The sequence below is a fragment of the Emiliania huxleyi genome (genome assembly GCF_000372725.1).
Source record: "Emiliania huxleyi CCMP1516 unplaced genomic scaffold EMIHUscaffold_25, whole genome shotgun sequence".
NCBI lineage: Eukaryota > Haptophyta > Isochrysidales > Noelaerhabdaceae > Emiliania > Emiliania huxleyi.
In genome coordinates, this window is record NW_005200170.1 from 40,238 (window position 1) to 52,557 (window position 12,320).

The window sequence follows — 12,320 nt, forward strand, 5'->3', positions numbered from 1 at the left end:
AGCTCCAGCTCCTCGGCTGCTGCGGTGCCGCCGCCGCCGGCCGTTGCCGGCGCAACCCAAAGCGGCGGCGGCGGCGGCGGCGGCTGCGGCGGCGGCGGCGGTGCTGGCGCGTACACACAGGGCGACGCCATCGGCGGTGCCGACGGCGGACGGTGTCGCGGGAATGGGTAGTACATGGCACTGCGCCGCTCAAAGCAACGAGAGGGCAGACTGTCCGCAGCCGCTCGCTAGGGAGAAGGGCTGCTGCGGCGAAAGAATTCTCGCACGGTAGCACGAGGAAAGAATTCTCCTGGTCTCCGCACAGCAGACTGGCGCGAGAACAAGGGACCGGCATGCGGCGGCGGCGTCGCAGAACGAGGCAGAGGAGAGCGACGCGACAGAGGAAGAAGCGACAAGGGAGAGCACGACGAGAAGGGGGCGACCGCGAGGTGGCATGAAGGTCGCAGCGAGAATCGGCGAGAGACTGCGAAGAGAGATAGGAAGAGGCGGACGCCCAAGGGTGGGCGACGGCTAGCGCATCACACCCCTCTCCTTAAAATCCCTGTGTGGTGGCGGCGTGCCGTCCTCCCATCCGCATCCCTCCCTTGCGCCTTTGGTTGTCCGTTTTCTTTCTTTCTTTCTTTGGCACGAACTAGCACCACAAAAGGCACAGCGGCGGAAAGAAGAATTTTTTTTCGCTCGCACGGGACTGGCGCGCACTGGCACTAACACAGAAGAAGAATTGCAGAAGATTTTAGTTAGGAGGTACGGCACTCGTGCCGCTCGAGCTGGAGGTGGGCAACGACACTGAAATGGAGCTTGAGGCGACCATCACAGTTCTGACGGAGCGAGAATCCATCTCCTTGCCCGTCTCCGCGTCCATCGTCTCGGCCGAGTCCTTGGACGCTGCACGTGCCGCCCCGACCGACGCGCCGGCCCCACGGCTGCTTTCGACGACGTTGCGCGACCCCCGCCTGCTCAAATCGTACGCCCCGCGCCCTGGAGACAGGGACGCGGGCAGGTTGAAGGGCCTGGCGCCCGAGCGGCCTGAGGGTGGCGAAGTGGCGGGCGGAGGGGAGGATGAAGACAGTGACTGAGTGTGCAGCTCGAGGCCGGGGCGTGGGGGGGCATTGACTTCCATCTGAATAAGACGAACAAAGGAAGGTACGTGTGGTAAAGAAAAACCGTTCGGCTCCCTCGCCCCCTCTCGAGTGTCGAGAGCGGAGAGAGTCACACCCAGATTCGTCCGCAGAGAATATACACAAGCTAGCGGGTCGGCGCAGTGCGCCTGATACACCGCCAAGCACGGCTCGTATTCCGCAATCCGCGTCCGCAACCTGCTAGCGCCTAGCTGGGGGAGGGGGGGGGGGCAAGAACCGGCGGGGCTTCTTTCTTTTGGTGTTTGTCTTTTTCCTGTTTTAAACACAAGAGTCACACCCCCGGACCCACGACGCACTCCAGAATGAGGCAGCTACCTTTGCGCCCCCTTAGGGGCACTCCCTCCTGCGCTGCGCGTATGGTCACCCCTCCCTTCCGCCCTGTTGTTTTGGATGCCCCGCTCCGAGTCTCTGGCATGTCTTGGGTACGATGCACTAGCCCCAGCCGTCGGGGGGGTGTTGCCGGCGCTGGTAGATGATCTCTCGGAGAAGAGCCGGAGGGACCTTGGCGCCGGGGTCACGAGGAACTTGCAAGTCGTGGCCGAGGCGGCGACGGGCGCGGTGCAGAGGTGGATCCAGCTCAATGATGAGGCTACGGCGCGCATAATGAAGAGAGAGGAACACATCGAGTGGCTGAGGAAGCTCTTCACTGGGTGGAAAGAGGCTCGGCCGGCCTTGAGGGAGAGGCAGAGGAGGAGGGATAACGGAGGTAACGTGCAGACAGGCCAGCAGCCAGTGGGACGAACGAGGGCCGCGACGGCGGCTCAAGCGGGAGGGAGCGGAGACGGTGGGCAGAGAGCGAAGTGGGTGAGACTGATGATGCTCCTTCGACTTAGGGAGCGGTTCAGATGCTGGGCGGGCTTCAGGCTGGTGCTCACGCGAAAAGGAATCGACGCGATGTGCAAAGCATACAAGAAGGGGAGAAGGAAGAGGAGAGACGCTGGTGTGGATGAAGCAGAAACTAGCGCAGACGAGAGCAGGGCAGACCCGGGGACTGGGGAGCCGGAGCAGACGGCATCGGCCGCCGAGGGAACGTTGGGAAGAGGCACGAGGAGGGCGGCGACCTCGACCGACTATGGAGGACCCGTCGCCAGACGACGCAGGGCAGAAGACGGTGAGGCGGAGCAGACGCGCAGGGCGAGACGAGGGAGGGAGCAGGACTTTGCGGAGATCAGCAGGAGGATGTACGAAGAGATTAGGAGCAGCAGGGACCCGAGGGACCATGTGGAAGACGGCTAGTGCTAGTCCCCCATCGGCGGGGAGGACGACCCCGGCTCTAGTCGCCGACCACACCCACAAAGAACCCTGCACAAAGATCGCAAGGGCGGGGACCTGTTCCTTTTTACCCATCTCACAGTAGAGAGGTGTCCGTTTTTATTTATTTATTTATTTCTGGCATGTCTTGCGAGAATAAAACTTCTGAGAATTTGAGGCATTTTATTTTTCTTTCTTTTTGGTTTTTCTATTTTCATTTCGTTTGCACTAGCGACTAGGCACGAGACTGGGAAAGACTGGCGCACACGAACAAAACCAAGCGGCCCAGACTAGGGTGTGGCACTAACACTCTCCGACTCTGAAAAAAGAAAACGACCACCATCTGTTTAAGAAGCACGGACTACTACACTCACTCACTTCTCACTGTGTGACTGTCTCCGTGGTGGTGGTCCCGCGTCAGCCACGCTCACGGCGACGACCGCGTCGTTGCGGAGGCCCCACGCGTGCAGGTCCGCCTCCTCCCGCGGCAGCACCGCGCCGGCGGCTAGGGCACCGCTGCCCTTCTTGAGGGTGAGGAGGACTCGGCCACGCTCCTTGCACTTGAGGCGCAGCTTGCGCACGGCCACCTCCGATATCGCCGCATGAGTCGGCGCCACGAGCACGACCGTGTCGACGTCGCACTTTCTGCACTTGGAGGGCAGCACGCCGTGCGCCCCCACGAGGCTCAGCCGAAGGAGGGGCGCAGCAGGTGCCGCGGCAGCAGATGTATCTGGAGCAGGAGCCGCTGGAGCGGGACAACCGGCGCTATGCGCTCCCACCCGCGCCGCTGCGAGGCGCAGCGCCGTGGCGAGAGGCGGCGCCGCTCGTGTCCGGGCGGGCTCTTCGACTCGCTCGAGGAGGCGGCAAAGCGAGGAGAAGAGGTGCGCCGCCCTCGCGTCCGACAGCGCGCGGACCAGCCTGCCATCCGCACCGCCGCCGAGCGCGAGCAGCTTCCGGGCGAGACCGCTCTCCGTGTTGAGCGTGTGTACGTGTCGCGCAACGCCGCCGTCCGCCTCTTTTGCGTAGGTGAGGAGGCCGCCGCCGCCACGGAGGCGCACGCACTGCACCTCGTCGTCACGCGGGCCCGCCTCGCGGCATGTGACAACGTGGCCCGCTGCAGTCACTCCCACTGACTCGCAGAGCTCTCGCAGCGCCAGCGCCGACCACTCCACGTTCCGGCTCACGTAGCGACCGTCGCATTGCTTTAGCGGCCGCCAAGTTCCGAGCATCCAGAGCCGCTGCAGCTCACGACCGCCGTCGCCGGGGTAGGCGCCATCGCCGGCGAAGGCAAAGCGAGACATCTTGCGTGAATGGGTAATGCGAGTTATCTTGTGTGGCTCCACCGAGTCTGCAGCGCGCCTCCGTCTTCAACGCCAACGCGGCTAAGAGCTCCGCACGCCTTCACCGTTTGCGCGGCTTTCGCTTTTTTCTGCTTGCTGCCCGAGCTGCACCACCTTGCTGTCCACGATCGTGTGTGGCGCCTCTCGACCTCTCCTCCTTCCTCTTCCTCCGCGTCTGCATGGCGCACGCTTCTAGTTTGTCGGCGCCTCTACGGCCTCACCACGGCTCGCGCGGCAAAACGAATGCATGCAACCAAGAAGAAGAGAGAGAAGCCTCTTCGCAGGCCCCCCCGACCGCGTCGAACTCATCGGCGCGGGCTCTCTCGGCTACGGGACCGGCCCCAGCTTCGGCTGAGGGCTAACAAGCTGCCGAGCCCAAATCACTGTGAGAGTCGTGATTTCTTGTTGGTCTTTAAAAATCTCTCTCTGCAACCATGCGCGCGCAGAGGGTGGTCAGGAGGAGGGCGCGAGCGGCGTGCGCGCGGGCGTGGCCGGCAGCGTGGCGACAGCACTGGCGGCTGCTGGCTCGGCGGGCTTCCAAGGCCGGCGCTCCTTGGACCTTGCGGGCGCCGGTGGGCACCGCGGCGGCACACCCTTCCGCCACTTGGCCTGCATATACTTTTCCGGCAAACAAAAAGGAAAACAGAGCTCAGAGTGTCCCCAGCACTTTGCGTTTCCGGAAATTTCCAGGGAAAACAGAGGGTGTTTGGTGCTCCATTCTGGAAACTCGCGAGTTTCCCTGAGTCTGAGAGCTGGTCTGGGGCAAAATCTGAGGCAAAATTGAGGAAATCGGCACGATACCCAGGCGGCCGCAGGGTATTTTTCAGGTATGCCGGGGTTTTCCAGGTATACCCGCAAAATACCCGGTATTTCGCAGATTTGGCTGATTTTGGGCCGGCCCCAAACGAGCCTCAGACTCGGGTCTCGGCTCAGAGCCCGGAAATTTTGATGGTTTCCCCGGGAAAATAGAGAGGAAAAGAGAGGGTGCTGTAGAAAAAAAGAAAGAAAACAGACGGGGTGCGAGAGGAAAAGTATATTCAGCCTAATCCGCCACATCTTTGTGGCACCCCACCCTCTCGCGCTTTCTTAAGCGCCTGAGCTCCTCCCGAGGCTGAGCTCATCCCTGCATCTCTCTCTCTGCATCTCTGCAGAATGTCCCTTGTAACGTGAGAGAGTGCGTTGTGTTCGTTTCGTATCTTGGAGCACTTGGAGTGCAGTCGGTAACCTCACATCCAGGGCCGAGGAGCTAAGAAGCGCACCCAGCGGGCCGGATGATCGGTATCGGGCTACGGGCTAGAGAGCCCTGACACCTAGGCGAGCCCTCGTTTTTCTTTTTTGGGCTGGGCGGCAGCCGTGGGCGGCAGCCGGTTGAGTATGCAGCAGTCGCGATCCCGCCAAGTCTCGAGCCTGTGTTTGTCGCTGCGTTTGTCGCTGCACTCGGCGCTCTCCTACGCATTTGCGATCGCGGCCGTGAGCCGGCTTTGCGTGGGCTGCCTGACCGGCAGGCCTCCCTCGAGGACTGCACGGCTAGGGCTTGGCGTTCTCACGGCTAGCGTGCCGCTGACTGCGTTGCCTCAGTCGCTGCGGGCGCCCCTGCGGTGGCGGGGCGTCTTCATCACGTCGCTGTTCACTGCTCTATTCGTGTCCACCGCCCTCGCCACGCTCGATGACGAGGGCCGCTTCACGGGCCGATGGGTTTACATTGCCTGGGCAGCCTCGGCGCTGCAGTTCGGGCACCGCTGCGCACGGTACCACTTGGAGGTGGAAGATGCGGAGCGGTGTGCCGAGCGCGAGGCATTCTTTTCGATGTGCTCCTTCAGCCTCGGCCGAGGCATCAAGCTGCCGTGCACGATCCTGAACCAGGCCTTCATGGTCCTCATCGGCGGCTGGCTCGAGAGCGCCGCCGGCCCCGACCTGCTCGTGGCGCTCGCGCTCTCCGACTTTCTGTGCGTCTTCCAGCTTTTTCTCGCGCGGCAGCGCCGCTTCCCGGCGAGCCTCTTCCTGGAGGGGGCGACGCTCATCTCGAGCACACCCGCGTCGCTGGTCTTCGCCGCGCACGGCCGCATCGCCGAGTCTGCGGTCCTGTGCGGTGGCCTGGCGGCGTGGCTGGTGGTGGGCAGGTTGTGCATGTGATTTGTGCACGCGCGTGTGACGATTTCTCTCTCAGCAAAAAAGGTTCGCGCAGCTCCCGCAGAAGGCAGATCCCCCCTCCGGCTGCGGCTCCGCGCACGCACATACGCGCACACGCACACGCGCCGCGCGCGCGCTCTTTTTTCTGGGGGCGTTCTAACTCCCGCTCGAACGTCGATGATGTGTACGTACCCCATGACTCTTCATACTTCGATCCCGCCAATACGCGGCTCTAAAGCCAACTCGTAAACAGAGGAACTACAGCTGCCGAAACTCCTGCCGGAGCTCTTGGACCCTATCCCAGACCAGCCGGCCCAATTTGCCCTCGGCGCCCCTCGCGAGCCGAGGCGCGAGCGGCCCGAGGAGGTTCAGCAAGGACGTCTCCTCCTCCGAGTCCTCTTTTGGCTGTCGCTCGAAACTGAGGCCCACCTCGTACGCGTCCTCGTCGTCCTCGTCGGCCGTGAGGTCGTCCAGCCGCAGCCCGCCGCGAAAGGGCGCGGAGCCGTCCGACAGCCTCGCCGCCCACTCGAGCTCCACCTAAACACGGAAAGGGGTCCGTCGACAGAAAAGTGTGACGGCTTGTTCGCGAGCTCTCGAGCTCCACCTACAAGCATAAAGGTGCCATCGGAAAAACGAAATGGCGGACGAGGCGGAAGCGCGTTAGCTCCGCCGTCAGGTCGAAATGGTGCACCCGTCTGGGCCGCGGCCGCGGGCACACGCGTACGTACGCCTCCCCTCGCACGCTGCGGACCGCGACGATGGCGAGGACCGCACCTAATCTCGGCGAACGTCGGCGAGACTCCGCGGCTCTCGGCGGGCCTCTCGGTGGATCTCGGCGGGTCTCGCGGTCTCGCGGCACCGTCCTCGTCGGCGCACGCGGTGTTCACGAGCCGCGTCTCGAGCCACGAGCGCACCCAGCTGAAGCGCTGCTCGCGCTGCTCGCCGCCGACAGAGCCGAGCGAGCTCACCGGTGGCAATGATGCTGCTGCTGCGGCGGTGCCTGCTGTGGCTGCAGCTGCGGCTGCGGCTGCGGCTGTGGCTGCTGCTGCGGCTGCGGCGTATCCCGTCGCTGCCGCTTCGACTGCTGCTCCTCCTGCTTCCGAGCCGCCGGCAGAGCCGAGCGAAGTTGCTGCGCCTTCAGCGCCGCCTGGTGCTCGCGCCGGCCGGCTCGCAGCGCTCGGCTCCGCCTTTACCAAACCGCGTCTCTGGCAGCCCGGGCGGGCTCCAACCGAGCGAAGCCTCGCTGCTTGCGCGCCGCCCTCGCCGCTGCCGCCATCGTCGCCGCTGCCGTCTCCGCTGCCGTCGCTACCGTTGTCGCCGTCGCCGCCGCGAGCGCGGCGCTGGAGAGTGCGCATCAGGACGTCGACCTGCTTGTCCCCCGGCAGGAGCATGTCTGCGGCGAGCAGGTCGTCTCGTGCGTCGCACATCCGACCGAGACGCACCAGAGCAACGGCGCGGCGGTAGTGCGCCTTTGCGCTTGCAGCGCCGCCGAGGGCGAGGGCGAGGGCCTAATCTCGGGTAATCTCGGGTGATCTCGGGTGATCTCGGGTGATCTCCCCGACGAGGGCGGAGGGCGAGGGCCGAGGTGCACGCGCCGACGGCCTCCTCCCACTCCGCCTGCTCGATCCTGGCCGCAGCCAAGTTGTTGAGGCACGCGCCGCGTAGCTACGAACGGCAGCCTCGGTCGGTCGGTCAGCGAGCTACATCTCTACATCTCTACATCTCGGCCGCATCTCGGCCGCATCTCGGCTGCATCTCGGTTGTATCTCAGCGCACCTCGTCCAGCAGGCGGCAAGCGCCGCCGTTGAGCCACCAGCCGTCGGATCGGATGCTGGCGGCGCGGCGCGCGCCCGCCGTGTACTGCTGCGCTGCGAGGTCGAGCTTGCGCAGCCTGAGAGCGGTCGTGCCCGCCTGCTTGAGCGACGTGGCCTCGCCAACGGCCCGCACAAACGGCGCCCGGCCTCGCCGGACGTAGGCGAGGACGGCAAGGTTGGCCAGCGCGAGCGAAGTCGCCTCGCGCCACCCGTAGCCGGATGACGCCCCAGCCGCCGCCGTCGCCGCCGCCACCTCCGCCTCCGCCGCCTTCGCGCGCGCCGCTGCCAGAATGCTCTCAGCCAGCAGCCGCGAGCCGACGACGAGGGCGACGGCGACGGCCCAGCCGAGCAGCCAGATCCAAGGGAAGGGCCACAGCCATGCGAGGGCGGCGAGCCGCGGACGCCGCAAGTGCTTGCGCGCAGTGGACACGGCTGCTCGCCGCGCCGCGCCGCTGCGCACCGCGGCCGCTGCGGCGGGGGCAGCAAGAGGAGTGGGCGAGAGGAGAGGAGTGGGCGAGAGGAGAGGAGTGGGTGAGAGGAGAGGAGTGGGCGAGAGGAGAGGAGTGGGCGAGAGGAGAGGAGTGGGCGAAAGGAGAGGAGTGGGCGAGAGGAGAGGAGTGGGCGAGAGGAGAGGAGTGGGCGAGAGGAGGGGTGTAGAGAGGGGAGCGCTGTGGAGGAGCCTGCGCCGCGTGCGAGCCGCACGCTCTGGGCGGCGACAGGCTCACGGTGTTTCACCACGACGACCGAAGCAGCGTCGAGGCCCATCGCCTTCCAGTCGACTGCCCGGCCGGCACGCACCTGGCGGGGCGTGTCAGCGGGGCGTGTGTCAGTGGGGCGTGTCGTGGACGTGTGTCGTGGACGTGACGTGTCGCGTGAGTGTGTGGCGTGGATGTATCGAGTGCACTGCGCACATCGCCGTCAATCTTGCGCCAGAGGTCGTGGCGCAGGTACGGCTCGAGCCGCCGGCTGGCGGCCGGCCACCACGGCCGGTCGGCGGCACCGGCACCGGTCGGCGCGTCGCACACCGCTGCAGGCACAGCCCACGCGCCGCGGATGTCGGCGACGCGAAGGCCTCGCTCTGCAAGTACTCGGCCCGTGCTCGGCAGCGCGTCTGATACGGCGCCGAGCACGCAGAACGAGCACCTGGCGTCGGAGAGAAAGGCTCCGGCGCGAACGATGGCCTTGGAGACGGCCTGTGCCACCTCCTCCACCTCCTCCGTCGGGTCGGACGGCCAGAACGGGTCAGACGAGCCACCGCGACTGCCGCTCGCCGACATGCTCGCAACCATTACGGACCCAAGGCGAGGCAACCCGCCACAGGAAAAAGCTAGCCGCCTTACACAAGAAAATTCCGGGACCGCTCGCTGGGTGGGGTTCTTAGCTTTCCGGCCCTGGATGTGATGAGGTTGATGACCGAAGTGATCTGTGATCTGACATCTGTAAGGGTTCGCCCGCAGGCGCATGTTGTATACAACCAGGGCGAGGCGGTGCGGCCCGGTGCCGAACCTGTCGGACCTTAAGACAGCTTTGTAGACCCCTGGGCGAGGGTGGTGGAGGGGGGGGGTCCGGCGGCGGAGCAACCGGTGGATCCGGGAGGCTCGAGCCGGGAGGCAAAGAGGCACAGGATCGGTCATATCCCCGCCCCCGTGAGAATCCGTGAGTCAGACCGCCCCGTCCTATACTATCGATGCCCGCTGCGAGTCGTCGGGCGGCTCCGCGTGAGGAACTAACGCCCGCCCGCGGCCTCGTCCGCGAGGCGGGAGATCATCCCGCTCGAGTACTCCGGGTGAAGATCGACCACATTTCCCGTCATCATGAGCGACGCGTCACTCAGGAGGAAGCAGACCGTCGCCGCGACATCCGCCGGCCGGAGGATGCGGCCCAGCGGCTGAGAGGCGTCCGCCTGCTGCAGCCAGTCATCGCCCTTGACGCTGCGCTGCAGGGCGTCCTCGTTGTCCGTCGCGCACCAGCCCATTTCGACGCAGTTTACCCGGATGCCGTGCGGTGCGAGCTCCGCCGCGTTGTTGCGCGTGAGTGCGGACGCGGCCGCCTTGGAGACCGAGTATGCCATCAGGAACGGCGCGCCGCCCTTGCCCGCCACCGACGAGATGTTGACGATGGAGCCGCGGATGCCTTTTTCAATCATGTGCCGCGTCGCAGCCTGCGTGATGAGGAATGGTGCTCGCGCGTTGCACGCCATCATCGCGTCCCAGTCCTCGGCGGTCGTCGAGGCCAGGTTGCCACGAGCTGTCGTCGCTGCAGCATTCACCACTCCGTCGATGGCCCCCATCGCGGCGAGCGCCAAAGCCACCGCCTTGCCAGGACCGGTGGCGTCGGAGAGGTCCGCCTCGACGAAAAACGCTTCAAAGGGCTCTTGCACTCCAGCGGCAGCTTGAAGCCGCTCGACCGCCTTTGTGCCCCTCTCGGCGTTGCGGGCGATGACTGCCACCTTGGCGGCGCCGCAGGCCTTCAGCTGGGTCGCAATCTCGAAGCCGAGGCCTTGTGTCCCGCCAGTGATGAGGTAGTTGCGACCTCTAGCGGATAGAGTCGGTGAGGAGAGCGGCTGCGTGATCGCGACCATGGCCAGTGCTGCGCCTGTCTGCGCTCCTCGCTGCTCGGTGTGAAAGGAACAAGGCTGTGAACAGAGTACAACGTGCTCCACAACCCGAGGTCCCCCGAAAGAGTTCACGGAGTCGTCTGGGGCTATCCAGCAGTGGCTGGATTTGATGAGTGTCTGTTCACACCGAGCGGCGAGGAGCGGATGCGGCTCGCCTTCGAAAAGTCGGGCATGGCTCTACCCGCCCGCAACTTTCTCGCTAACTATTAAACACGCGCGCACCGCCGAGCCTGCGGCGGGCGCGCTGCGGCCGCACGTCTAACTCCGTCATAGTGCCACGACGTGCGGCCTAGAATTAGCACACGCGCCTCTGCTCGCAAACACTCACCCAATGAATTGTCATCACCCGTGCGTGAATGCGAGATAGGGCTAGCGGTAGGCAGCTAGCCTGTGAGGAGAGCGTCCATAGACACCTCACATGACCCCACACACGGTCTCGTCCATGCCTTGCGGCTGGCGGCGAGATTGCTAGAGGCGGAGCAAGCCTGCTCTAGGCTCACATGTTACTTCCTGTCGTCTGTTGTGTCGCGTTGTGCCCTTGTTTGTTCCTTTGGCACCTTGGAGTGCTGGGGGGGGGCGACAGGGAGGATGTGGCCCTGAGTTATGTGTACGCCAACTCAGGGTGTGTGGCAGCCAGCTGGCTGTGTGTCTTGTGCTTGTGAGCTTGTTTCTCTGTGTGTCGCTCGTGCGTGTCGTCATCATCTGTCCCGCGTCCACCCATACCGCGCTGGTGTCCAGCCAGTCCGACCGAGCCTGACTGTTCTTCATTCCTACCTACCTACCTACTATGCGGCTATAGCAGACAGGCCATGGCGCGAGCTGAACAGCGAAGGAACATCACCCTTTTATTTTCCAACATTTCTGGCTGATGAAAAACATCCTTCGAAGATAGTGCGCCCGTCCATCGCCGGCTGGCGCCATTCCTAGTGGCAGTGCTCTAGTCTAGAATTTCATCCAGCTCCTCCTCGGGCCCCTGGCAGGTGATCTTCTCGCTCTTGCAGGACCTCTTTCCGGGCTTGTAGTAGCAGAGTTTGTATTTGCCGCTGCCGGCGTTCCGCACCTAAGACAGGGCAAGGTGGATTGCTCCACACATAGCGCAGCGTCTCCTGCAACGACAAAGCTGGTGGCTCGCCGGGCGGCCCATCAGGCAACAAGGGGCAGTGCAACTCTAAAAAGTGCGCATGTGTATGGGCGGCGGCGGTGGAGAAGAGGACCCTCCGCCCAGTAAATCTTCCAGCCACCTCCCCTCCCCTCTCTCTGCAGGTGTGAGAAGCCTGAGTTCACAAGCGGTTGCGGAGGAGGAGGCGCCGTACACCATGAGCACCTTGGCGAGGAGGAGCTGGCAGAGCGAGACGCGAGGTTGCCGAGGCCGCCGTTCATGCCGAGGGCGTAGCCGGCGCGGCGGCGCGGGTAGAAGGGGTTGATGTTGGCCATCGACGAGGCGAAGGCGCCGCCGCCGACGCCCGACATCATCGCGGCGAACACGATGACGATCGCGTAGACGTCAGCGCTCATGAGGGCGATGCCGGCCCAGAGGCACGGGATGGCGAGGCCGATGGAGGTCAGGTTGACGACGTTACGGCTACGAATGCGAGGGGGGCGGGGGGGGGGGGGGCGCACGGCGTGGCGTCATAGTTCTTGGTCTGCCAATCGTTGAAGGCATCCTGCGTGGCTTTCTGCCAGGTGGAGCAGCACACCTTGTCGTACCAGCCTGGCTCGGAGGGCGCGGACGCGGGAGGGGCGGTGGGCGGGGGTGGGCGAGGGTGAGAGCAGGGGGGGGCGGGGTCGGGGCTGCACGCGGGCAGCCGCGAAAGCCCTCGTTGATGCCGTCGATGCTCGGGGCAAAGTCTTTTTGAAGTAGAAGACGCCGGGGTCGGCGGTGTGAGCGGCTATGCGGGTTGAGGACGAGGTGAGGAGAGGCAGCAGGTGCTACGTAGGGTGAGAGGGAGGTCCGGGCGAGTCAGGTCTCCACCTTGAATCTTGGTCGTGATGACGGACCACCCGAAGACGCCAACGCGGGGCGCGGGCG

The 12,320-nt window shown here is 64.7% G+C and overlaps 3 protein-coding genes across 3 annotated transcripts; 1 reads left to right on the plus strand and 2 right to left on the minus strand.

Moving 5' to 3' along the window:
* Nucleotides 1–2,695: 2,695 nt before the first annotated feature.
* EMIHUDRAFT_354009 (hypothetical protein) lies at nt 2,696–3,773 on the minus strand. Its single transcript, XM_005778047.1, has one exon. The coding sequence runs from the start codon at nt 3,689–3,691 to the stop codon at nt 2,765–2,767; it is 927 nt and encodes a 308-aa protein (XP_005778104.1). The 5' UTR covers nt 3,692–3,773; the 3' UTR covers nt 2,696–2,764.
* Nucleotides 3,774–5,104: 1,331 nt separating this feature from the next.
* EMIHUDRAFT_205749 (hypothetical protein) lies at nt 5,105–5,863 on the plus strand (the record flags this gene model as incomplete). Its single annotated transcript, XM_005778048.1, has 1 exon — nt 5,105–5,863. The coding sequence occupies one exon, from the start codon at nt 5,105–5,107 to the stop codon at nt 5,861–5,863; it is 759 nt and encodes a 252-aa protein (XP_005778105.1).
* Nucleotides 5,864–9,400: 3,537 nt separating this feature from the next.
* EMIHUDRAFT_64723 (short chain dehydrogenase) lies at nt 9,401–10,255 on the minus strand (the record flags this gene model as incomplete). Its single annotated transcript, XM_005778049.1, has 1 exon — nt 9,401–10,255. One exon carries the CDS (start codon nt 10,253–10,255, stop codon nt 9,401–9,403), a length of 855 nt encoding a protein of 284 aa, XP_005778106.1.
* Between the last annotated feature and the right edge of the window lie 2,065 nt (nt 10,256–12,320).